We start from the raw sequence: 27476 nt of genomic DNA on the forward strand, positions 1-27476 counted from the left end.
TAGCCACTGCAGTGTCGAGTGACTGGACACCGGTGTTTTTGGACACTGCATATAGGTAGGTACATGAACTCGACACACGTGTGTCTCCGTCTGAACGCGCCTGTTGATGTAATATTGCGTAATGTAAACGATCCATTGGCGTGCCAAAAGTCCGAGGACAATAAATCGTCCGATTTGCCTATGACTACTACTGATCAGCGAACGAGTAAAAAGTCGAGCTGTCAAAAGTTGCGAATATTGTAATGTCTTCCAATAATCTTAAAATTATGTGTTATTTACATGTAGATTTTCATAAAATAGTACAGCAGTGAAAACAACACGAGTTTTACGTTTTCTTTTAAGAATTTTGTCAATTCAAATTTTAAAAATATTGATGAATCACTCATTTGCTAAAATATAAATTAACACATATATTTAAAACCATTACGGGTTTTTTTCGGTTCGAATGATTGCATATTATTAAAATGTCAAATCGAATTTTATGTGGGTTGACAGACGGGCAACTCGGAGAGCAAAATAATATCAAACATGTTTGAAAACCAACGAACTGCTCTGCAGATCGTCTGACTTGTAATGCTTGTCAATGGACCACAGGCATTAATGCAGCTCTCGACTAGCCATAGACAAATATACACTTTTTGGCATGCCAATTGTGTTTTTCGCCGCATGGTCACTCTCAGTCGGTAAAGCGACGCTAGGGTGATATAACCTTAAAATTGTTAAAAATGCCATCATGTGCCGTGAAAATATGCAAAAATACTTCTTTAAATCAAAAAAAGGCTGACGGAATTAGCTACCACCTGTAAGTACGACACAAACATATTTTTAGATTAATATTATGCAGCGTAGAGGAATATTGTTAGCGGGCACAGTCGATTTTCATCGAGTGATTGTTTAGTATGCCGGCTTGTGCATTTCTTGTAGGAGTCGCTGTCAGTTGTATTCAGGTGGTCAAGTCAGTATTGCTATCTACCTAATAAAAACTCTGATAAACTGTAAAAAAGATGCCGTCGTGTTGTGAAAGTATGTAAAAATAATTCTACGAAGTTAAATAAATCCAATGGGATTAGTTACCATGTGTAAGTATGACACGAACAATATTTAAATTTAATGTAGATTCAGCGCACGAAATGGAAATGTTTATGAACCGGAGCGCTCGACAAATTTTCTGAAGATATTTACATAGTCATCAAATCGTATGTGTATTTTATGAAAATAAGTGTCAGATTTTCTATTCTATGGCCTATCTAGCTCAGATGGTCAATATATTTTTTCCACGAGACGGAGCGATAATTTTACATATTTCACAAGCCGGAACGGCGCTCCGTTCCATTTCGAGCCCTGTGTAGATTACATTATTTTTCAATGACATTACACTGGTCACGTGATTCGCTTCTGCCTGAGTAGAAATGTTGCTAGGCATGTGATAATGAATTTCCTTAGTAATCTATTAATTAAATTTATGAGTACCTACTAATACTACTTACTTCATTGTGCTCATTACCTACATATTTTAATATTTCATAGTGAGATCCCCGGGGTTCCAGCGGCTAGCTCAGGGGTCCATCGAACCCCGGATTCACAAAAAAAAGAAATTCAAACGGTTGGAGTGTAAATAAAACACGGTCTTTCGTGCTCGTAACGTGGTCTTCTTATATTTTACATTTTTTTTAAACGTTTACATATTTTGTTTTAACAATAAGTTTCGCAGGTCCTATCCTATCGGAAAGGGGACGCTTACTAATTACTTTTTTTCTTTTTCAAACTTCGCGTACCCACGCCATTCCAGCAAAAAGGACTCTCGTGATTGGCCAAATTTTATCGCGTGATCTTTGATTCGGCGAATCACGAGCCTGACCCTGGCGCAGGCGCGTCGAAATTTGGACGTTGCCGACAAGCGCGGCAAAATTTATTATATTTAGTCTTAAAATTATCGCTTTCATCCATCATCATTTATACTTTTTAAATTAAATTAAATTTATCTTAATTACACCTCCGCCCAATATGTCATTTTCACACACCGGACGAAGGCCCTTACTTATAAATAAAAAATACTTATGTGGTTGAGCAAGGAATCAGATTAGATGTTTTATGAAGCCGTTTCTAGAGGTCAGGGTTACGTTTCGACTTGAGCTACTAAATGATTATTTTACACCGGGAGAAGCCCGCCTGTAACAGGGGTGTATCAATTCGCCCCATCTGGATTAAAGTCGAAAGGTACGCCCTGATCTCATCGGCCACCCAACCAATTCCTTGTTCATCCGTTAAGTACATGGCATGATAACAGTTTATAAAAAAATTCAACTACAATCTATTCTAACAAAAAAAAAAAAAACAACTAACTTTACGTATTGTTTCGATATTTATTTTGATTACTATTTTCCTGCTCAAAGCAATGCTCCTGAATAAGTCAGAGTTTGATTTATTTTCCTTTCTTATTATCATTTGTCATAATTTATTATTATTTTATTTTTCTCCTGTAATGTCGTGCGTTTATTTTGTTTTCGTAATGTTTTTGTTATTCTTCTCGTTCTTTTATACTAGTCAGCGGAGGGGTCGTGGAGCTGCAGTCTTTGACTCTTGGGCTGTCCAGTTTTTTTGTATTCCGAGAGGCTACATTTGTAGACGTTTGGCCCTCGTTCGGAATTATTATTTCGTGTTACGTTTTTCTTCTTCTGGTGCAATAGGAGCGTACCTCGTTTGGCGTCGTCTGCCTTTGCAACCAGGGCGTGGTAGTGGCGTTACTATTGAGCCAGGCTCGTTTCGAGCAGCGGATATTCTTCTGTGGAAAGTTTTCCACTCATCTGCTGTTCTCTGGAGTATCACCTCACGGACAGATACTGTGTCTCCATCTGTTCCTATTACTGCGGGCAAGGCATCGTATAGCGGTACAACGGCCAGGCTCGTTGACGGCGGCACGGCTTTCTCACAGGTACTAGGATGGATTTTCACAATAAGTATCCTTTTCCCTTTCCTTTTTTTTTTATAGATGGTTACACTTCGGAGGTACCTCTTGTTGTTTCACGATATCTTTCAGGCGTCACGTCCCTAGTCTCTCCATGAACCTGCGCGAGAAAGGAGAGTGCGCACTCTCCACACCATCAAGCTTTGGTATCATGAATTTTCGGCTACGCTGCCTTTGGATGCGCTTACTTCGAGAGGTGGCTCCCTTTGTGCTTCCAAATTGTCTTCATCTGTATTTATTCTTTTTCTTTCTTTAGTAATTTATTCGTTCATTAGACTTCCTGTACTTTAAATTTATTCGAATTTACTTTATTAATTACTCCTACCCCATACATTAAATAGCTACTAATTTTATATAAAATCTTGCCATTGTACTTATGGTACTTACTATCACTTTTAATATTTTACCCTAATACCCATAATTATTTTGCAACATTGTATTGACTGTATAAATCACATTGATATTAAAAATTGAAATATTCCACCCTCTCATTATATTTATTTCTGAATCAGTACACTTAAAACTGTGTAATTAACTTTATTTTTAGTGAAACCCATTTTATTTAAAAAAAATTGTTGTTTCGTTTTACGCGCCCGACATCCTATTCCAAAGGCGCGCCGCGCCGATTTGCGGTGCCTCTCACGTTTTATTATTATTTTTTTTTTATTATTGAAACCCCGTTGAGAAATTTACGGCTTATTGACTCATTTTTTTTTTTTTATCACAAGCATACAATCTCTACTTTCATCCTCTTATACCTAATTTTAACGTATTATTAAAATTTCACTTATCAACTATAATATACACTTCGTCGAGTGATGCCGTATTATTCCCGTTCCGTTTTCGCTGTGTTAAATTTACGATTGGTAATTTGTAAAGAAATAATAGTGACGGTCGTATACTATTTTCCTCGTTTCTCTTTGAATTCAAATTATTAACACGGCGTAACTTTGGAACAGGTTTCGTGCTACGTAAGAATATCCTCTTTCCCGTTTATAAAATTGTTTGCGATTTTCAATGTTAATGTTTTCGAATTCATTCATATTTACTTTATTTGAACGGAAAGAAATGGCGTCACTTTGCGAAGCGTTATTTTTAAAAGTAGAATGTACATTTTTCGTACTAATGAACTTAAGATTACAAGGCTCAGAAAGTTTGTCCTTAATTAACTTTATATCCGTAATTAGAAGAATTTCCGGATGTTTTATTCGTATAATCTACACATTTCACTTCCAACAGGAACTCGGCGTTCACCCTTGACTCGAGGGTTGGCGACTGGTCCTGCTTCATCTCCTCGTGGTCGAGCCTGCGCCCGCACAGCTTCTTTGATTCCTCTCAGCTTGCGCGCCTTCTCAGCCCTCTTTTGAGGCTCCCTGGCCTCGCGTTTCCTTTTTCTCTCCTCACCGAACATCCCGTGGTCGACTAGGGTACACGACATGTTAGTGATACCCTAGGAAAATCGGCATTTTTCTCGCCGTTTTTCGTCGTGAGTGGGCCGTGGCCTCTACGAGCCCTCCTCGCTGGATACCGTCGATGATGTGTCTGGTCTCCATAGGTGGGATTTGTGCAGCCATTCGTCGTACTGGAGACGCGCTGGTGCTACGGTCTCCAGCACGACGCTAGGCGCGGTCAGCTCCGTATGTGGACTGTCTTCGAACACCAGAGGAGGGCTCTCCCGGTTTGATGTTGGAGACAGCACTTCTTCTTTGATAAGGGTCACGTCGGAGTCCACTTTTTAGTTAACCATTTCTTGGTTGTTCCGGCTCCTGGATCATAAACTTTTATTTAGCGTTCGCGGGCGTAAATTTTATTTCGCGGGTTCGGAAGAATCCATGCGATTCTTCGAGCTTCACGTTGCCAAGGCGCCATTGAGATCCCCGGGGTTCCAGCGGCTAGCTCAGGGGTCCATCGAACCCCGGATTCACAAAAAAAAAGAAATTCAAACGGTTGGAGTGTAAATAAAACACGGTCTTTCGTGCTCGTAACGTGGTCTTCTTATATTTTACATTTTTTTTTAAACGTTTACATATTTTGTTTTAACAATAAGTTTCGCAGGTCCTATCCTATCGGAAAGGGGACGCTTACTAATTACTTTTTTTCTTTTTCAAACTTCGCGTACCCACGCCATTCCAGCAAAAAGGACTCTCGTGATTGGCCAAATTTTATCGCGTGATCTTTGATTCGGCGAATCACGAGCCTGACCCTGGCGCGTCGAAATTTGGACGTTGCCGACAAGCGCGGCAAAATTTATTATATTTAAATACTTATATTTAGTCTTAAAATTATCGCTTTCATCCATCATCATTTATACTTTTTAAATTAAATTAAATTTATCTTAATTATACCTCCGCCCAATATGTCATTTTCACACACCGGACGAAGGCCCTTACTTATAAATAAAAAATACTTACGTGGTTGAGCAAGGAATCAGATTAGATGTTTTATGAAGCCGTTTCTAGAGGTCAGGGTTACGTTTCGACTTGAGCTACTAAATGATTATTTTACACCGGGAGAAGCCCGCCTGTAACAGGGGTGTATCAATAGGTACCTTTTTGTTTTTTTAATAAATAAATTAGTTGTAAACATAGCTGTGTTTTGAAATATAAAAATGGGGTAACCATGTTCCATTACCATAGGTATTTAAATATAATTTGAATTTTCATTAGGTACAATATTTTTTTTTTACCATGCTCGATCTTAAGGCGTCGATGACATTGAGCTAGTGCGATTGTGATGATGACACACAAAATTTTCCACTCGCTCAGAAACCAACAAGCTAGCGAGTTGATTCTGTGATTTTTGGTACCTACTAATTGGCAGGACGTATTGAGTAGTTCGTTTTTTTTACCGGCAGGTTCGCCACTATCGCTCTACTTCGCAGACGCAGATCGACCCATACGCTAGCTAGTAAAGTAGCCCGGCTTTCAACTTTTCTCGGTAGATTGTTTACAATCTGCTTGTTAGCTAGTTCGATGATGACACTGGGCGAGCTTACAAGCAGATCGTAAATTCGCTGGCTTGTAAAGTAGGTCAATGTCATCTACGCTTTAGAACACATTATGGGCCTCCACAGAGTAGAGATTGTATTAACAGATTTTTGGTTATACGAGAAATGGATGTTATTAGACAACCTATTAGATCAATGCACACTTTGTTACTAATGTTTTACTATAGGTATGTACCTATATTGTGGCGATTTCATTGTACTGTGGCTTATAATATGAAATAGTCCATTGATTTACCACACTCCCTGACTGTAAAACTATCAGGGTCTGTTGCAGCCGATGACCTAGTAACATCGAATGGGCGGATCCGATTTCAAATCTTGTAGGTTGTGGGCTAACAGGCAACAGGAATATACTACTGACATGAACACATTATTTCCCATCTCAATGCTTGTCTACGCCGTTATCTGTTTATTTAACTGAATTTGTAATGTCACCATAAGTTGAATAATAATCTTTTTTTAGATTTCCTAGAGATCCTGTTCACCAAGAGAGATGGATCGATACGATAAGAGTCTCCAGGCAGGATCCATATTGGATTCCCACAAAAGTCTCCACCGTATGCACTGATCACTTTTTAAGCCAAGACTTGTTCTTTACGAAAGGGGGACTGCGTCGATTGCTCAAAAGTGCAATTCCAACACAGGTTTTTCAAATTATTTATACAAGAAACAAAATTCATTCAATATATAATAATACTACATAGATAACAAGAACATTAAATATAATATCTATATTATTGTAAATATATTTTTTTTAGAATTTATTCGCCATCTATAAGGACAAGAAAACTAAAGAAGAAAACCAAAATAAATCACTCATTTGTATGAAATGCGAGAAGTTGATCTCAAATGACGGGATTCATCTCACAAATTCAGATGACAAAATATCATCAGACTTGGACTATGTTTTCGACACACCCAAAGAGCTTCGACTGAGGAAACAGTTGGGAAAAAAAGACCGTGTGTTGGGTAAACGAGCTAACAAAATAAAATTATTGCAGGCCAAACTAAAACGACTAATGAAAAGAAATGAACTCCTCAAGAAGAAAATTATACAACAAGATAATTCATGACGTCGCGCTTCAATTTTGGTTGCAGCAATGGATTGTATCTATGAATGATAGGCATGTTTATTCTTTTCCGAATTTTAAGTCGCAAATGGTGATTGCCATAATGGCTCGCAACATTAGCCTAATGGTTGTGGCGGTCTCACTGCCAAATTCTAATTACTAATAGAATACCATGCACGCTGAGGTAACCGATTATCCTCCAGAACTGTCGAAATCGAAGATCTACTTAAGTCCAGAGTTATCATCAATAATCGGATAATTTGATACTTTTCCCATGTTGGCCGATTGCCTTGTATTAAAATATTTTCAGTGTACTTGTTTTTGTCATTTTTGCTCTGGATGGAGTTCTTCATAATATCTAATATTATATTGATAAAGTTAATACAATTTTGTTTTTATATAAGCCTGAAACTTTGTTAAAGTAATAACCATCTCACGAGACTATATACATTTAGTATTACATCATTGTTTATCTATATTATATTATGTACCTACTGATATTTTGGAAATATTTAAAAAGTGTCGATATGAAGAAACTACACATGGAGCCAAACAATGAACTTGTTTCTGTGAGACAATTACTGATGGAAGGGAGTGTCTTCTATCTAAGCTCAATCAAAGTGAACATAATAAGTTAATCTAGGACTCTTGCACTCTAGTTTAATACAACGTTCATATGTGCATGGATTTACTGCTGACAGTACACATTATCGTGGCCATAACAAGAAAATGCATGTGTAAACGTGTATTATCATGCAAGCTTGCATGCATAGATCAAAAAAGTTCAGAAGCTTCTGAATTTTTTACGTTATAAGTTAGAATTTGCATGGATTTACTAGCATCAATAGTGTGTAAAATAAACTATCGCAATAATAACGGTTTACATGGATAAGTGCTGACTGACTCGCTAATCTCATTCTTCAAACATAAGTGAGACACGTTGTCATTGTATGGTGCTATTTGATAGGTTGTGAAAATTGGTGAACGTCAAAATGCTTTGCGTGTAGTTCGTATTTTTTCTGACAGGTTTGCCACTATTATTCTGCTGTGCAGGCGGAGAGTTCCAACTATGCATTGCATGAAAATTTAGAAGCCACCAAACTTTTTTGACCATATCATGCATGTAATCTTGCACGATAACGTGTTTACACTTTTCTTGTTATGGCCGCGATAATATATACTGTCAGCAGTAAATCCATGAAATGTAAACGGGCTATTGGTTATGAAACCGCAATTGCACAAAATGTTTCGCTGCAAATCTGTTTTAGAGTTCAAAAGTTCGCATCATTCGATAAAGTGTTGAAAAACAGTCTTAGGAATTTTGCTCTACAACTGAGTTGAGTGTATCGAAAATTTCAACTCGTAGAAAATGGTAATCATACTTCAATTGATTTGTGAATATGTTGGTAAATAATTACCTTCCTAGTACCTTCACATATAATAATTATTGACTATAATGATGGACTTCTTCAGTTTGAAGTGTTTTCAAGTAGTTTTCAATTCCTTTGTCAAAATCATATATTAGAAAATCCAACAAAGCCTGCGAACATTATTTCAACAGAACGCTTTTTTAGACCAGGCTGTTCACAATCAGGATCTTATGCTGAATGGCACCACATGGATGTCTGTTTATCATCAGTGGTGTGCAGTGACTTATTTGTAGGGATACTCAAAGTGGCTGTTTGCCACCCCAGGAAGAAATTTTATAACATTTTTTATGAGAAATCTATGTTGGCCATTTGCTCAACCTATTACGCAACATGCTCTGGGTTCACACACATTGAAAAACATGTGGATTTTGCCAGACTCTTGACTTGCTAAGCGGATATGTTACCACTTGGCTACATATATAATATGTTGATGTTTAAAAGGGCAGCTATTTGCAAGATTGGTATTCTGTAGTAAATCAGGAATGTCTTACTACTAATTTTAGTTGAGAATTTACAAACATTTTCTTAAATTTAAAATCATCCGAAAACATAATCTGATTTACCACAGAAAGATTCTTTTCTCAGTATATTATAAACAGTAGACTAAATTATTCAGTTTTGCAGGAGAAAGATTTACCAAGATTAAGAAAATCTTGGATATTCCAAAATAAACACAAATATATGTAACATATTATTGTTTGCATTAATCCAATCGCACTGTTTGAATGTTCTACTTCTTCTTCTTCTTTTGCCATATCCGCCCCTTAACTGGAGCATATGGACACCACGCGGCGCCTCCAAGAATCCCTGTCGCTCGCCAGTCTTCTTGCTTCGTTCCAGGTCAAACCAGCATCCCGTAGCTCCGCCGTATACACTCTGTAGATTGTATTTAGCGGCCTTCCAGGACGCCGGAATCCGGTCGGCTTGAAGAACAGGCAAGCCAGGTTAAAGTTCTCTTCTGGCATCCGCAGCACGTGGCCGAGCCAGGTCCAACGTCGCCTCTTCACTTTCAGCGTGATGAGAGGCTGCTTGGTGCGTTCTCTTATCTCCTCGTTGCTCCTAAAGTCATACCACCGCACACCCAGTCTTCATCGCAAACATCTGTTTTCGAAGCTCAGTATACCAGGTGCCATGATTCGCTACCGTAAAGCAGCACCGTCAGAATGCAAGCGTCGAATAGGCGGCATTTGGTTTTGACCGAGTACAATCGTGAGTCCCAGACATTCCGCATCGAGTTGAATGTTGCTCCAGCCATTCCCATTCGGATAGCGAGCTCTTTCTGCAAAATGCCATCTCCCGTGATGTGTACCCCCAGGTACTTGAAGCTGTCGACGCTCTCGATGTTTTGTCTGTCGCTAATCAGAGGGAAATCTGGATCAGGACAGGTGGTCAACGGCTGGTCGGCCCCAAGTGGACACATTGACGCCAGTAGATGTGTTCATAGCAAAAGTTGGGAAATGCCAAACTGCCAGCAAGTCCCATCTGCTGGCCTCCCCGCGGCGACCTCCGGGCAATGCAGCGTAAGCTGTAGCTAACAGCAGGGGGCGAAGGGCGAGTGACCGGCGCCATAAAACTGGCCTTCTGGCTAAGGGAAGGAAATCCCCGACAGAAAAACCCGGTCGAGCCGACCCTCAGGGCCCTCGTGGCTCAGGCCTCGGGAGCGCTGGGCTAATCACCTTGCCTCCTTAAACGAAACAGATTAAAACAACACCTACACAGCAGCCTCGGACGACAACCGGCTCTGTAAAACGACGACCTTGCATGGAAATGGACAATGAAACATGTAGAGTAATCCTCTCTAACAACTCGAGTATGCGCATTGGGACATATAATGTTCGCACCCTGCGTACCCCCGGAAAGGACCTGCACGCCACACGCATCATGCACACCTATGGTGTGGACATCCTAGGGTTGAGCGAAGTGCGCTGGAAAGGAGCCGGGAGAAAGTTGATTGAGGGTTACTCTATTGTCTACTCAAGTCAGGAGCAATATCACCGCCAGGGAGTGGCAGTATTGATGTCAAAGAGAGCGGCCCGTTGCCTTGTGAAATGGGAACCAATCTCGGAGAGACTGATACGTGCTTCCTTCAAGACGCCAGATAGCTCCTTGACCGTCTTTCAGTGCTATGCCCCCACTGAGGATGCCGACGCGCAGATAAAGGATGCCTTCTACGATTCTCTCCACGCGGCAGTCTCCGCCATCACCCGAAGAGACCGCGTGATTGTAATGGGGGATTATAATGCGAGAGTAGGAGCAGACCCGGTGCTTGGCCCTACGGTGATGGGACGACACGGCCTCGGTGACCCCAACGATAATGGTGAGAGGCTCGTAGAGTTTGCCACTCTGAACGAGCTCGCCATCGGAGGCACTGTTTTTCCCCACATAGATATTCACAAATATACGTGGACGTCTCCTGATGGATGCGTACTTACAGAGGCGCCGATATCCATAGCGATCATGAGTTACTCATTGGAAATATTCGAGTAAAACTCAGTCGTCAGGCGAGGCCTCCAAAGCGCGAACAAATTGACATTGAGAAGCTCCGACGCCGCAGAATTCGGATCGACTTCGAAACTGCTGTACGAGATAGTGTAGATCGTATCTACGAGCGGCACACATCTGAATCCGACCTCATTGAGGCGGACTGGAGCCTCATAAAGGGTGCGATTGTGTCGTCCGCCCGTACCGTCCTTGGTACCAGAAGGAGTGAGCAGCCAAAGTGGATGTCTGACGAAACGTGGGCTGAAATTGGAAAACGAGCCAGGCTGAAAGCCCTGAGAGACGAGGAGACAGACCCCGACCGAACCGAGGACCGCCGGACTGACTACCAAACCCAAGACAGGGTAGTCAAACGATCCGTGCCGTTGGACAAGCGCAATTTTATGAACCGGCAGAGGAGGCAGCAAGCAGAAATGACACCAGGAAACTCTTCCGAATCACCCGTGAAGTCTGCGGCAGGCGACCACTGACTCCCGGAGTCATTCGTGGTCCCAGTGGAGCAATAGAGTCTGACGCAGAATGTGTCAAGAAGATTTGGAAGAATCATTTCTGCGGAGTGCTGAACCGCCCACCCCCTTTGACATATCTGCGGAAGCTTCACTTTTGGACATTCCCCGAGCGACCGACATTTCCGATTGCCCGCCCACGCACACCGAGATAAAATCGGCTGTGAAAAGGCTCAAGAACGGAAAGGCACCGGGGGGAGACGGGATTCATCCTGAATTCCTCAAGTACAATCATGTTTCATTTGATGACAAAGGTGTGGGAAGAAGAGCGCTGTCCAAGGGACTGGGTGAACGGTGAAATCATCACACTTCACAAAAAAGGTGACCCTCTAAAATGCGACAATTACCGAGGCATTACGCTACTCAGTGTTCTGGCCGGGAAAGATTTTGGCAAACATCCTCTTGATGAGAATAAGGGACCCAATAATGCACGTCCTCAGGAAAAACCAAGCCGGGTTTCTACCTGGTCGAGCGTGTGCAGACCAAATCCACAACCTTCGATGTCTTCTCCAGCAGAGCCATGAGCTGAACAGTCCGATGGCCTGCTGCTTTGTGGATTATGAGAAGGCTTTCGACAGTCCGCACCGCCCCTCCCTCTGGACGATACTGGGAGCATACGGGATCCCTCCCAAGATCATTTGTGGATTATGAGAAGGCTTTCGACAGTCCGCACCGCCCCTCCCTCTGGACGATACTGGGAGCATACGGGATCCCTCCCAAGATCATTGCCATAATCAAAAGCCTGTACGAGAATAGCGAATGCTGTGTCAGAATTGGAGACACTGTCACGGAATGGTTCGGGGTCACGACCGGAGTCAAACAGGGTTGTGTCCTTGCACCGTTTCTCTTCATCATTCTCTTTGAATGTTCTACTGCCCTGGTAAATCCAATGTACTGCTTATGCCCATGAGAACCATCCTTTAATCTCAAGATATCCCTAATACGACACGCGGGATTCACGGGTCGATATTCTTTTTTCCATTTGATAATGCCAACATAATTTATCATCCGATAGATATTTAAATCATATACTTTTATACCTTTTGCTATAATACTAGTCATTTTTATGACTATTCGAGTTGTTATTTTACTATAACTTATAACAATACTAAATAATTATTGCTGTTAATTTGTAATTCATTATGTATTTTGAAATTTGTAATAATGTATAAGTACTTATATCATTTTATTTTTCTAATTAAAAAAATACAGTTCATGCGATATGACAAGACCGTTTTTTTATTTCTCTGAAGACTATTTGTGGAAAATTAAGTTTGTATGTAAAATTATTCAATGTTTGTGCGATGTGTGAATCAGCCAATATCAACTCTACAACTCAGTCTTGCAAATTTGTTATGCATTGAAATATTAACAAGACATATTTTGGAATTTTTCAGGTAGCAAAGGGTTTTTTAAATTATAATGTATACTTATGTTACGAACCAACTACAGTCGAACTTGGTTATTACGAGGAAGATGGGACCGACTGAATTTGCTCGTTATAACAGAGAATAGGTATTTTAATTGAGTGGTCACATAACACAAGGTCGCAATTCAAACAAAAATACACAATTAGAATTTTTCCCCGAAACAAGCATGGCATTCTTGATTATTGTAATGAACGCTGGAAGGTACCTGCCGACTTCACAAACCTTGGATCTTTTACATGGAATTTCAACCATATGCGTGGATATTTTTTCAATATTGTCGGCGAAAACACCAATTAGGTTGGTACTTAGATACTTAACTAGTGTCATAAACGTAAGCCGAACCCGGCGGCATCCTGTCCGTCGGATTTTATTGCTTAGGGTCGAAATGTTTTTAAACAATTGATACTAAGTTTTAAGAAAATTTTTGATGATATTTTAGCTCGGTTTATCCGATAAGGAGCTCGTTATAAAAGTGAATAAATGTATGGAGAAAATCATAAACTAAAATGTCAACGAATGCTTCCTCGTTACATCTGAGATCTCGCTATATTCGTGATCGTAATAACCGAGCTCGACTGTACAAGAGCATTTATATGTAATGACCAAAACAATTGGGCAGTGATATTATTTTGACAGGGTTGTACAGTAAAACCTCGTTAATACGTATTCCACGGGACCGAAAATCGAATTACGAATCATGGGATGTATGGGGAGAAAAAATAAAAATTTTGAAATTTTTTTTTGATTTTCATTAATATCGTTTATAATCAGAGCTGTGCCTACCAAATTTCCGGTTCCATGTGTTAATGGTCATAAAATGTCAGGATTATTTCTATTACCTTCTTAAAATAAGTAATTTATGTTTTAAGAAAAGTCTGTCACAATTTTTAACGACTGGCTCATGAAATGCAGTAAAACCTCGTTAATATGACTTCCATGGGACCGAAAATCGAAAAAAATTCGAATTACGAATTGTATGGGGGGAAAATATAAAAATTTTGAAGAATTTTTTTTTTTTGATTTTCATTAATTTTGTTTCCGATCATAGATGTGCCTACGGAATTGGGTCATAAAATGTCAAGATTATTTTTATTACCTTAAAATAAGTAATTTTTGATTTAAGTCTGTCACAATTTTCAATGACTTGCTCATGAAATAGTGTACTTTATTACGATTTATTGAATATTTTTATATGCCAGGGACTCTGAAATAATTACGAAATTCGAATTAAAGGTTTGGTTTTATATGAAAATAATGTTCAAGGGACTTTTTTTCGGGAAAATTTCGAATTATCAGTGTTCTTACTAACGAGGTTTTACTGTAGTGTACTTTATTACAATTAATTGAATATTTTTATATGCCAGCACTGAAATAATTTCGAATTAAAGGGGTTTTATATGAAAATAATGTTCAAGGGACTTTTTTTCGAAAATTTCAAATTATCCGTGTTCTTATTAAGGTGATTCATCAGTGAAACGGCAAATAATTTTCAACCATAGGCGCAACGAAATTTTGCACTCGCTCCCATTCGGAGAGAGAATGTAGAGCTGGAGACACGTCATTTTGCTTCGTGGCCGTAATAATTCTTAAATCGTGTAAAGATGACTTAATGTCAATCTCTGATGAGAGATTATTGTAAAATAATTACTATGGTCCAACAAATTCATTACAGATTAACATAATATTATTCTTTATAATGTAATACACTTTTTAGCACTTTACTTTGATTAGTTTTAAATGGAGAAGCGATCAACTGACAGAAAAAACTTCCAACACTGTATGATTTGTGATAAAATGCATACACTGGGGGGACAGGTTGCGGGGATTTTCATTATTTATCAAAATAAGTATAGTCGGTCAGCGTTCGCGCACCAGGTACACTGACACTGAGAGTGATTCAATTTATTCAATGTTTTTGATGTACAGAAAAATCTCATATCATTCTTATAATATAGTATTATGTATAATTTATATATATTTTCGTTCGACAGAGTCGGCTCAACAAATCTTTAATAAAAAAAAAAGTCAACACACTCGCGCCTCCGCTCGGCGTCAATTGTCAAATTTCAAACGAACCTACGCGACGCGGGGGGCAGGGGAGGGAGTCAGGGGGCCACGAGGGGGTCATCGTCCTCGTCGTACTCGAGCGAGAGCACGGAGGCGCGCCGCTGCTTCTTGGCGCGACCCCCCTCGCCCCCTTCCTCCCCCTCGCTGGAGTCGGTCTCGTATTGACGCTTCTCCCCCGCTTCGCTCTCGCACTTAGTTCTATTGTTCGTTTTGCTCTCGTCAACGCCATTGAGAGGGTAATCCCCGCACAGGCGCTCCCTATCCTTGGAGGACACTTTGAGGATGAGGTGGTCGGAGTCATAGTCATCGCCATTGGTGAGGAGACGGCGCGGGCGAGGGGCTGCAGTGGTGGCGTTGGACAGCTCGAGCGCCGCGGCCGCCGCCTGCTCCTTGGAGGCACGCAGTTCTTGCTGCAGGAACAGGATGGTGCTCTGCATCCCCTCCACGTCCTCGTCCAGCTCCTGCAGGAACTCGTCCAATTCTGCAAAACATAATACCATGTTTATCTTCAATTCGACAAAGTGAATCTGATAAGATACCCGATCTTCGATACAGTCATAAAGTAAAGTATAAAGGGTTACTTGAGGTGCTGAGAACTGAACAAATAAAAGTGTACCGGTGACTGAGTCGACTAAATCGTCTTTAATATTTAAAATGCGAATATAAATTCTACAAAACTGTTTTCAACATTCTGCAAACAAAGTGTTGTTCTCAAATGATCCATTATTATTTACATTAAGAAACAATATTGATATTTATTTAGTGTTTGTTATTGGTATATAAAAGACAATAAGTCTGGACAAAACATTCAACATACATTGCAATGAAAACAATGTTTAATACATCATGTCCATGGGGTACAATCCGTCAGGAATAAAATGCTTATAACTCTTCTTACAGAGCAGTTACATGTTTGAATCCTGTTTCATGCATAAATAGATATCTGTAGTGATGTCAAAACTCCTAACTTATTCGTTAATTATGTGTCTATTATATTACATGTGCACTCGTTTAATCCTCAGCACCTCAATTACATTATATAATATCTTAAACTATTAAGATGGTGCAAAAGATGGACAAATCCAAGATCGCTTAATATGAACTTGTCAAAAGATAACAAATCAATCAGAGATTCAGAATAGAGATAGAGAAGGGCTCGTACCCGATTGAGATTTCTTGACTTCCTCGCTGAAACTCCTCTGCAGCGCCAGGTCCCCCTCTAGCTTGGCTATCCGGCCGCTAGTGGTCATCTTGCCTAAGTCTTCGTTCTCCTGGTGCAGCAGGCGACACTTGGCCATGAGCTTCTTTCCTGTGTTGGAGTCGGGGGTGAATTTCCACGCCGAGAATTCATTTTGCGTCTCCTCGAGGCGGCTACGCGTGCCCGCCAGCTCCTGTTTCATCCGCATCACCAGGATATTCACGGCCGGGTCCAGCATGCAACTCCGGGCGCCCCCTACTATTCCCGCCGAACTCACCTGAGCTGACTTTAATTCTCCTATTTGTGCCTATCCAAACAGTCAATTGTACATATTAATAAATAGTTGTAGCTGGTGCCGTTTTCACTTATCCTAGGTCACCGATGTATGTAATTAACGAACACAAATCATCATCCAAGGCAGGGTTCGAGACCTGCATCTGACAATGTTAACGCTGTTTTTTCGAAGGGTATTAATCCAGAGCGATAACCCGTTAGGTCGGGCAAATGGCTGACAACCACCCGTCGTAAATATGTTGACATAACCTAAATACTCTATAAAAACCTATATAATTCACTTATTTTATGAAACTTTTATGCGGCCTGTATAGATAAATTTATATATTTTTTAAACTAAAATACTAGACTGAAAATACTGGCACAATAAATTTGCAACACATAATTGATTTATTTGCAATTTTTCTAAATTCATATGCCCAAGGAAGTCACCTAAGGTAGTTGTAATAGTTAAATTTGAATGTGATACGTGAAGGTTTTCACATAAATGTATTAAATAATATGAGAACATGAATTTACAAAATTGCACTGCTTTTTAGATGTGGCTATCATACCTCGTTAAATAAAATGTCTGAGTGTTATTACCACATAATCCTGTACTTCTTGTTCCTTAGCGGCAAGTCTCCTAACTAACACTCTTTCTTTGTGCTGGGATTCGGCACATTGTTGTTTTAACCTGTCGTCGTGCTCTTTCATTCGCTCCAGTGAACCTTAACAATAAAAATTTCGGCAATAAAAAGTCTGCTTACAACCCTGCAATTTGAAAATCAACTTCAAAATTTAATATAAATAAACTTGATAACAGGAAGACAATAAACGTAATAGGTGACTACTGACTATTGACACTGCCTGAAGTTTTCTTTCGCTATTTCTAAAAAGAAATATTATGTAATAATTTTCGTGCATCCAGAATTTATTATTTTTTCCTAATCAAAAACTAAAAAAAAACTATCATTAATCTGAGGTTGAGATTGAACTAATTATTTTATGTACAAATGATATCTGTAGAATTAAGCGGCAGATACCTGATATCTTTTTTTATGAAAGCATCACATGTTGCACATTTATTAAAATAGGGAGTTCCACTAATGATCTTATAAACTTAATTATCATAAAAAAAATACACAAATTTCCATGTAATAAATTACCCAAAAGTACCAGCATTCTGATTGTTTCTCGGGACTTTCTCGATAACCTAAGGACGTACAAGATACTGAAGAAAAACGCAAGGTGTAATAAATAAATGAATGTATTTAATAGTTAACGAAACTCTTTCAAGATATGAAAAATACATCAGTACAAACATTAGGGCAACAGAAACAATTATTGTTTTAAACCTGATTTAATCAATTATTCACAACGTATTTTTTCAAGTCAATTAATTAAATAATAAAATTCAAAGTTCCAGCCTCCTGTGATTAAGTATGTTATAGTAAAAATAATATAATAGGTACATATACAAATGAGAAATTAATAATATATTAAGTATGTGAGTAACAATATTTTTGTAATTGTTCAGTAGATTGGAAGTTGAGTGATATTTCTCTTTAAATTGATCAGTTAAAAAATATACCTTTGTAAATGTAGAAAAAAATACTTATAAAATTTAAGTAGGTACATCGATTACCACAGTGTACAATTATTGTACAATAATTGTACATTTGTACATATCTAAGCTAGTAATCCTTAAAATTATTCAGTTGCTAAATAATTAAACATAGAAATAGTGTTCAAATCAATGAGCTCGACAGTCTCACCATGGGATTAAACAGAGCATATCAGTGTTTATGACGTTTGCTTTCAGTTAATGTAAGTATTAAACCGCAATCATTCGTTACGTGTACCCCAGCCTGGAGGCAGGCCTCGTAGCTCACGACTCGTACTAGTATTGTGACCGGTGCTGTAATATCCACAGTGCTGCCTTTGCATAGTCTAGCGGTGTCGAGCTCAGTGGTTTAAATGAAGAAGATTTCATTTGAAAAGCATATACGTGTAGTAGTTATTTTGCATAGTAGGTACCGCAATAATATTTCCAGACCAAGCGAAATTGGAAGTAAAATAAGATGCCATTTTAAAATAAATAAATATTTCAAGAAATGCTTGACCAAAATCAGCAATAAAGTGGCCCATATCTCTCATTTAGGCTGGGAATTATTATATTCGTGTACAAAAATAAGAAAATTAATTTAACAAACACATCCAAAATAGGGGGCTACAAAATATGAGGAGAATTATCATTGCACCAATTAATTGAATCAATTATAATCGAAGAATTTGGGTGATATTTCTTGAAACTTTAATGAAAGGCATGCAAATTGAGCTTAATTTGTTTTTAGACAAAAACTGATAAGGCCAACAGCTACCATAAAAAAATTATAATGATGAAATTAGAATGATAGCATAATGTAATAAATCATAAAATTTGTGAAGTAAAATGAGTAAAAGTGTCAAAGTTTAATTAATTAGTTTTCAAAGCTCATAATGAAATTATATGACTTGTTACAATCTAAAATTGCATAGTAGTGCCAGCAAAGTATTAAGTAGCACCGCAAAACTGATATTCAATTAATAAGCAATAAGGCATACATGAATACTCCAACTTCTTCATTTTTAAACATGGTATGAGAAGGCTCATCATTGATCATGCATGAAAAAAGGAGAGCGGTTTGTCTCGTAAATTTTGACCGGTTGGTACTAGTATAATTTGTGATTTCACTAATGATTTAGTACAATGACACTGGGATTTATTAAGTTAATTAAATTCTTAAGAACAGAGGTGTCCAACATGGTAATCAAATGTCCGTGGCCAGAGACGAAGCAAATTAAATGAAATTATATATCGTAGCAAAAAGAAAATGTGCGTTTAACGTCTGAGTTTCCATTGGATACCGATGTATAACATCAACCAGAATAGCAATCCGCAAATAACATTCAATAAATAAGACATGCTAGTATAACTCTATTCTTATTGTGTTTTGTTTCAGGAATGGAATAAAGCCAAAATAGTAGACATACCAGGAAGGCTTGTTTATTGATTTTTTTGCGAGGGGATCCTACTAAATTTTGGTTGGTAGCACTATATAACTCAGAACATCTATTCATATTTCCGACCTGAACAGTTTTAATAAAAAATAATATTAATGCCCATCAACAGTCCATTAGATCAAAATCACAATAATTACTATCTAAAAATGGTACTCGTCTACATCTTTTGTCTGTACAGAAGTGTATACTAGAACCATGGCCTTACGGGGGGCTTACAGGGCTCTAGACTGGGGGTTCGACCAGTTAAGTGAGATTAACAGACACCACAAATTTGTCATAACAGTAAAAAAGGCACCTGCGGCGCTATTTTACATATAGGTACATATTTACGTTTTAAAATATGTGGCTGTGCGATGCAATTTAATGAAATATGATGGAAATAATTAAATCATAATTCACGTGTAGAATTTTATTTTATGATGTATGTTTCCTGACTAATAAAAATGGTTATTTATCAAATATAGTCAATGGTCGCATGTTACTTGGTTACCATAAAATGGGGTTGCGATCAGTGCTTTATATATGATGTCGAGTGCCGACAACTAAATAAATCTGTGGATTTATTGAAAAATAGAAAAAAATCACTAGAAGTACACGGAACATCCTTAATTATAGGTACCTCGCAAAACCATGGGTTCCACGGAATACCTTTTTGGAGAACTCTACTATAGAAGAATATCAAACTGTCCTTAACCTTGGCGATAGGTAGGGGGCCCGCCAAATATCCTGGCCTGAGGGCCCGCTTCAGGATGTGGGGGCCATGACTAGAACCATCATATCTTAGCTACGATTTTATAGCGCTGTATGCAGTGTTACGGACTATAGCAGTGGTCGGGGGCGTAGATTTATACCTGAAAGTGCGGGGGGTCTGTAGTTGACCAGATCACCGTTGTGATATCCGTAGCCAAGATATAATTTAATAGTAAGGCTATGGATACAAATTACAAATAACTATGTTTGTATATAATGCCTTGTCTTGCATTTAGTACATTAAATTCTAATTGATCAAGTATTAAAACAAATTTTGAATATCTGTTTACAAAAATCCATAGTAGTAGATAGGTAAATTAGATACATACTACGTATTAAGGCTATACCTCAGTTGAGGCATGGCCTAAAAAGATTGTCGCTAGGCGATGCGCGGATTGCGGGTGCAAATGATGCATGCCGACCGAAATATAAGCTGTCATATAAATCCAACATGCGTCCATTTAATGTTCTGTTTATTGTTCTATTAGTAACAATAATATATTCATTGACATGTTTTCTTTTTAAAGTAAATGGGTAACGTTTTTGGTCATCTTTACATGATTTAAGAGCTAATACCCCCGTCGCCATCACAAAATAAAATGACATACTGACACCTCGACGTTCGCTCTCAGACTGCCAGCGAGTCCAAAATTTCGTCGCGCCTATAGTTTTTGTTTATTTGCCGTTTCACTGAAGTATCGCCTTAACAGATTCAGTAAGCGCATTAAATCGTCATTAATAGTAAACAATGGAACTAGGTTATGTATTGGGAATTTAATAAAATTAGCTAATGAAAAATGTCACTAAATATATCTACCATAATAAATAACGTTAAGGTATAATCATAATCTGAATGCATCAACTATGCCACCAAAATGTCAGTCTTTAAGAAGATATAGTAGTATTCTAATGGATTTAAGTTTTATATTGATATTATAATATATTGTCAGTGAGCATTTATCATATCTATGAGTGCACATAATAGTAATTTAGCAATAATTTTTGATATTGAGTGTTTCCCAAACACACAATATGCTAATGCCTCTATAGAAAAAGACTTTACCAGTGTACCACATTTTCCCAATTGAAAATATTCCTTTCAGAATCAGATTTGACAGTTTTTTATCTCGGGGGGTATACGAATGTATGTATCACAGTTTGGATAACACTGTCACAGAATATATAGCGGCAGAAGGTAAACTGTCAATTGTGTAGGATAATAATAATTACCTCCTAATTTAAATAAGTTCGTTTAAAAATTGTCATAGCAGTGCAGTGTTGCCGTCTTTTCCAATGCTGACTATAATACCAAGGTGTAAAAATTATAGTATTTCTGAAAAACTATAGTAAGTACAGGAACATTTTTGGTCTTCAATCCTTTCAAATTATAAGTGGTGTTTTTGACATATTATTTGTCATAAAATTATAGTATTTTATTTTATTTGTGGAATCAAAATTATAGTACGATTGGCAATGCTGGCAGCGGTGAGTTGCGTCAAGGCTCTAGCATCGTTATTAATGCATGAAGTGCATTTGTGTCCCATATTATTCCAGTGTGAAATCGAGCAAAGGAGGAAATATTCAAAGATATTTTGATAAGATGAAAATATAGTAATAAATTTTTGTTCATCAGTAAAATAAGGAAAATGGTAATTCAGTTAATATCAACTTGTTTTTTTCTCCATAATGAAGTACAATACCTATCACAAGTTAAAATTTAAAGCGGTCAATGGCGAAAAAAGATTTTTTTATGAAAACATTTGATAAATTTGCCGACCACTGTCTTCAGCAGGCTGTCAGTTCACGTCATGTTTTTTCTCTTGTTAAAAATTAAACTTAATAGAGAGTAAAATAATCGGTTCAAATTACATGAGAAATTTAATCCTAAATTGACCACCTAAAATACAGTAGAACCATGATTATCTTGACTAATTGGTGATGAAGATAGTCCGGATAAATAAATCCATGAAATGTATGTATAAGAAACACAAGCAGACATCATCATCATGCAACATGTCGATGAATAGTAAAATAAAGAAGGCAAATTATTACTACAGTCGAACTTGGTTATTACGATCACGGAAATAGTGAGATTTCAGATGTAATCGAGATATTTTAGTTTATGATTTTCTCCATACATTTATTCACTTTTATAACGAGCTACTTCTTGGGTATACCGAGCAAAACTGTTAATATGTCGATCGGTTAAAAACAACATTTTCGACCCTACGCAATAAAATTAGACCGGGCAGTTAACTAGACGATGCCGCCGGGATCGGATTACGTTCATGACACTAGTTAAGTACCAACCTAATTGGTGTTTTTTCTGACAACATTGAAAAAGTATCCACGCATATGGTTGAAATTGCATGTAAAAAATCCAAGCTTTGTGAAGTCTGAAGGCACCTACCAGTGCCGGCGGCTCAGCACTTCATTACAATAAACAACTTCTTTTGTAGTTTATGAATGCCATGCTTGTTTCGGGGATTTTTATGATGTTTTTAAGATTTTTTATGTTCTATGCTTACATGTTAATACCTCACAGCACTTATTGGGCTTATCATTCATATTTATTATTCAATTGATGTTTGTTGATATAATAGGTGTTAATCTAGTTAATATTATGGATGTATTTATTATTGCCAGTTTTTTGGGTTTGAGTAAATAATTGGTACTCAAAGTAATTTTACCTCATCGGAAACAAGTAGACGACATTAAAAACTGTAGAAGCCACCCACAGACTGAAGCCGTATGCAGTTTTGGGCCATATACCATACTAAATGTACGATCTCTGTTGACAAAATATAAATGTTCACTAAATAAATGCGTGTGTATGTATATGGTATATGAACAGATACAGCATTTATATTTATTTATTTTTGACCGATCCTAATAAAATCATATGGACCCCCACACAGTGGAGGTTTATATTGACAGATTTTAGTTTTTTACGAGAAATGGATGTTAGCCACATGCTCAAACTATTATCCATACTCCGACTCCTGCCAGTCCCAGGATTCAAACTAGGGGCCCGCGACATTATAAGTTGACGCGTACGCCGCTCACCCATCGGGGGACAGTTACATAATTAATGAAAATATATTTCCATCAACAGCAATCATAGGTATACATAGTATGGAGCACGGTACAGAATCATATACGATTTCTGTCTATGGATGGCCTCTTATTTAATTTCTGATTAATATAAATAATTATGATAGCGGTCAGATTTGTTTCAATTTTCAGTCGCTGGTGGCGTTACCCGCGTGTGCGCACACCTGTTGTATACTAATCATTATTATTTTACCAAAATATCGGGTGATTAAGTCAAATTCTATGAATCAGGGCCTATCTCAGTAAATCATTTTAAATGAAATAGTGTTATCTACTTTAATAAAAAACAAATAACTTGGAATTTGAAAAATGTGAAGATTTGGTCATCGAATTAATTAAATAAGTATTAGCAAAAAAAATTAGATGGAACATTGGTTATAACAGTGGTCATGGAAATTAAGTATTGATTTGAATGTAATAAAGTCCTAACTTTCTAATCTTTCTAGGATTGTTGTCACCGAGGTGTTCAGGTCGGAAATCTTAGATATATATAAATATTGTTGAGCAAAGATAAATATCTACTTTACTGGTCATGCCCAGACACTCACTATTACAATATATCGATGCTCATCATAGATTCATATACAGAAATTCTAAAAAAAATTTTGGCCATGAATTTTAAGCTAATTTGAGTCATAAACGCTGAGAATATAGGAACACGTCATCATGCTATTTTTTAATAATGGTTGATTCGTTACAATACCACGCCCATTCAACGTTATTGGCATACTAAAATTTTCGTTTTCAATTGATCAATGCTTCGTGCTTGAAGCTCATTATTTCAAAAAGCTGAATTTTGTCTATGGTATTTTTTAAATGTAACTGATTGTGTTCATTTGCAAACGGCACCTATTTATAAAACATTGTGTAATCGGATTTATATTAATTTAAAAATTCTTTCTTATAAATTCATCAACCAATGTTTGTTTGGACCAATTATTACCAATCAGTGTGGGGTGACTGTAAAATATTTATTTAAATTTGCTTGACCTACATAAAGCACCATTCACAAAATATATAAATTAGACCTTTGGAGATGAATCCAATCTATGCAATAATGGAGAAGAACAATAATTTGTATCATTAAGGGCCCGGGTGCTGCATGAAGGTCGAAATTGAAGAATTCGGGGTATCTCCGCGAGCTAATCCTAAGGAATGTGTAGACTTTGTAGGGAATGTGTCATTATGATATTTTGTCTTTCTCATCTTAGAAATTACAATTTCATAACCATATAAAATATATTAAAACTATAGAAAACTATTATTGTAAACGTTGTCGTGTTAAAATTGAGAATAAAGTCATATTTGGTACATAAGTATCGGATGTCAGTGGTTCATTTGAATTATTATTTTGCTAAAATGTACACTATATCTTCAATTTTTATTTGATTTAACATAAAGTAGGTAGGTATATACCTAGTAAGTACTTACTTAAAATATATTCGGTAAAATTTTCAACGGAGTTTGTAATTTTGGAGACTTTGTGTTCTGTATTTGCCATGATATATTTTTGTTCTCCAAAAAATGACTGAATATATTTTATTAAGTATAGGTATGTTATACTTAATATAATGTTAAATTAAATGAAAATTTAAGATATAATGCTTGTCTTCACTTGACTTGAATACTTTGAAAAATGCTATAACCAGACACCTGTGGGTCTATTCTATACTTATCGAACACTAAATTGATAAATAGTATCAAACTTAGGGTAGGTTTGTATCAAAATATTAGCACTTATTGTAACAATTACACGAAGCCGGTTTTTATTGTTGCAATAAGTGCGATATTTTAACAGCAGCAATATAGGTGCTGTTAAAATATAGCACTTATTGCAACAATAAAAACCGGCTTCGTGTAATTGTTACAATAAGTGCTAATATTTTGATACAAACCTACCCTAAGTTTGATAATATTTTTCACTTTATCACTTGAGCGGTCGATAAGCATAGAATAGACCCACTGATGTATGAAATATGTGGCCTTATTCTTAATTTTAAAACAATGACGATTACAATAATAGTTTTGTATGATATTAATATACTTTGTGGCCATGACACAATAATTTTTAATATGAGGAAATGACAAGTAACATAATATATACGTCTTTTCTATACAGTCTACACATTTTAAGATAAGTTGACAAAGATATACCCTTAATTCATGATTTTCAACCTTCACACAGCACCCGTTGACCCATCAGACTAAAAACATATTCCCATAACCCATAAATATATATCATAGTCAAACAGTTAGGATACTCGACATACTTATATGTTACGTCATAGCATAAATAAATAGGTAATACATATAAACAAAATCACCAAATTTAATACCATGGATAATTTGATCAAATGCAACTAATTAACTCCGTACTGATCAAAGTATGCATGCCCCACTCTATGACTTGAGGTGAGTGACTTCACAGGCTTGTGACACTTAAAACAATCACTTTTTTGCCAACATATTGATTTCACTTATTAGCTTTGCTTTCTGGAGACATACGTATACGTATAAAACACTGAATAACATTCATTCAACATTTTTTTTCACGGTAGGAACTTACGATAGCTTAACCAAGTAGAATCGACTTGGCCTAATGCGACATCACTGAACACTTTTTTTGGCGTATTAGCCGATCAATTTACACAGCACAAAGGGAATTATCACATTTTTAAATCACGGAAATTGAGTGCGCTTTAAAAAAACAACTCAAAATTATCTTAGAACACAATCTCTGACTTTCAAGTTAACTTATCCGACCATGGCCGGTGAGATGACAAAATTTTCTTTTCACAAATTGAGGGCCGTTAAAATTTTGCGAGGAGTTCACCTTTATATCACTGGGAACTGCCCGGCACGCGATGACCGGAGGGTCAGTGCTCATTTTAAAATCAATGTCGTGGCAGGTTCGATCACAAAACAACAACTCAAGTCATAAAAGAATCAGGCAAACGCAAATTGATTAGAATTCATAAGCAATATGTCACATGTTTTCTCAGTACATTCAGGAACGACACTCGCCGCTGACGACTTCAATAATACGGATATGATCCACAAATTTGCGGATATAAAGTACCTTCGAGGTTTCGGCTGTGGATCTCCAGATGCTCGATATAAAGTTCTTGGGATCGCCAAGCACTCCGAAGCGCCTCGGCGCCGGCCACTTCTAGCTGGGCAGGGCTGAGGACAACTCTCGCGGCGACATTGTTACTGACAGGTGAAACCCTGCTACCGAAATCCTCTGACATTCTCTTTTGCACAACAGGATTAGAAGAAGCTGGACATCAGTCGAAATATTTTCATAAGACCACTGTAAAATAAACGCATGTGAGAATAATTTTACGAATCAAATAATAAAACAGTCAAGCAGCTTTGGAGATTCTGTTCCTTGATAAATAATTAAAACACACTTCAAACGGTATTATGAGAAATATGCATAAACTTCACCGCGAGTGACTACATACTCGAGAGAATTTTAATGAAATTCAATGTTAAATAAGAACAAATTGACACAACTTATGGAATACGCGACAGATTACGAAAGATATCCTGAATGCTAATTAACATATTTATATAGCGAATTTGGAGAATAAATATAATTTAGACAACTTTAATATACGCTTACCCAGCTCTATTCTTATTTTAATATCTATTCCATGAGAAATACATGATCACACCAAAACGAAAAGATGCCGACGCCATTTGCTACAATCCACTTTTTGCACCATAAACTATAGAATTGGCCATATATTAGTCTATGGAATTGGCTATAGGACATAGGTGGAGCATAGACTAAATTTAATATAGGTAGGTACCTACATTTTTCTCTAGTAAATCCACAGGAAGACGTGTAACGCCGTTCTAAAAAATATTAAATTTATTTGTAGTATGTATTAAGAAGCTAGTTATATCCTCCAAACTTGCTGTCAACACAACATAGTTAGGAAAAATAGGTAGGTAGGTATGTAAATAGATGCGGTTCTCATTGCAAGACCTATTCTCAATATAGCATTTTTCACATTCAGGCGAGGACTTTTTATTGCAAGGTGAAGAAGTTGTTTTATTAAAAAAAATATTTGATTGACAGTTTGATGAAAA

The 27476-nt window shown here is 37.3% G+C and overlaps 2 protein-coding genes across 3 annotated transcripts; one reads left to right on the plus strand and one right to left on the minus strand.

Annotated features, from left to right (window-relative positions):
• Positions 1-669: 669 nt before the first annotated feature.
• LOC147068542 (THAP domain-containing protein 5-like) lies at positions 670-7540 on the plus strand. Its single transcript, XM_085953381.1, has 3 exons — positions 670-802; positions 6436-6616; positions 6731-7540. The coding sequence occupies exons 1-3, from the start codon at positions 726-728 to the stop codon at positions 7043-7045; spliced, it is 573 nt and encodes a 190-aa protein (XP_085809507.1). The 5' UTR covers positions 670-725; the 3' UTR covers positions 7046-7540.
• Positions 7541-14759: 7219 nt separating this feature from the next.
• fl(2)d (Pre-mRNA-splicing regulator female-lethal(2)D) lies at positions 14760-27115 on the minus strand. Of its 2 annotated transcripts, none has more exons than XM_085953378.1 (5): positions 27004-27115; positions 26455-26688; positions 17052-17176; positions 16137-16479; positions 14760-15455 (listed from the first exon to the last, which is right to left on the minus strand). In XM_085953378.1, exons 2-5 carry the CDS (start codon positions 26624-26626, stop codon positions 15013-15015), a joined length of 1083 nt encoding a protein of 360 aa, XP_085809504.1. In that variant the 5' UTR covers positions 26627-26688; positions 27004-27115; the 3' UTR covers positions 14760-15012. The 2 variants fall into 2 exon arrangements, with proteins under 2 accessions (XP_085809504.1, XP_085809505.1); XM_085953379.1 differs by having other exon boundaries at positions 25712-26688; positions 27004-27101.
• Positions 27116-27476: the final 361 nt, after the last annotated feature.

The sequence above is a fragment of the Rhyacophila brunnea genome, unplaced genomic scaffold (assembly GCF_057557595.1).
Source record: "Rhyacophila brunnea isolate RB1 unplaced genomic scaffold, BYU_Rbru_1.0 scaffold_3, whole genome shotgun sequence".
NCBI lineage: Eukaryota > Metazoa > Arthropoda > Insecta > Trichoptera > Rhyacophilidae > Rhyacophila > Rhyacophila brunnea.

Bases quoted from the DNA above. Each gene is read 5' to 3' on its own strand.
- LOC147068542 (XM_085953381.1), top strand. From the start codon at position 726: ATGCCATCATGTGCCGTGAAAATATGCAAAAATACTTCTTTAAATCAA. The intron at 803-6,435 runs GTAAGTACGACA...ATCTTTTTTTAG, and splicing joins GACGGAATTAGCTACCACCT to ATTTCCTAGAGATCCTGTTC. The intron at 6,617-6,730 runs GTTTTTCAAATT...TATTTTTTTTAG, and splicing joins AAAGTGCAATTCCAACACAG to AATTTATTCGCCATCTATAA.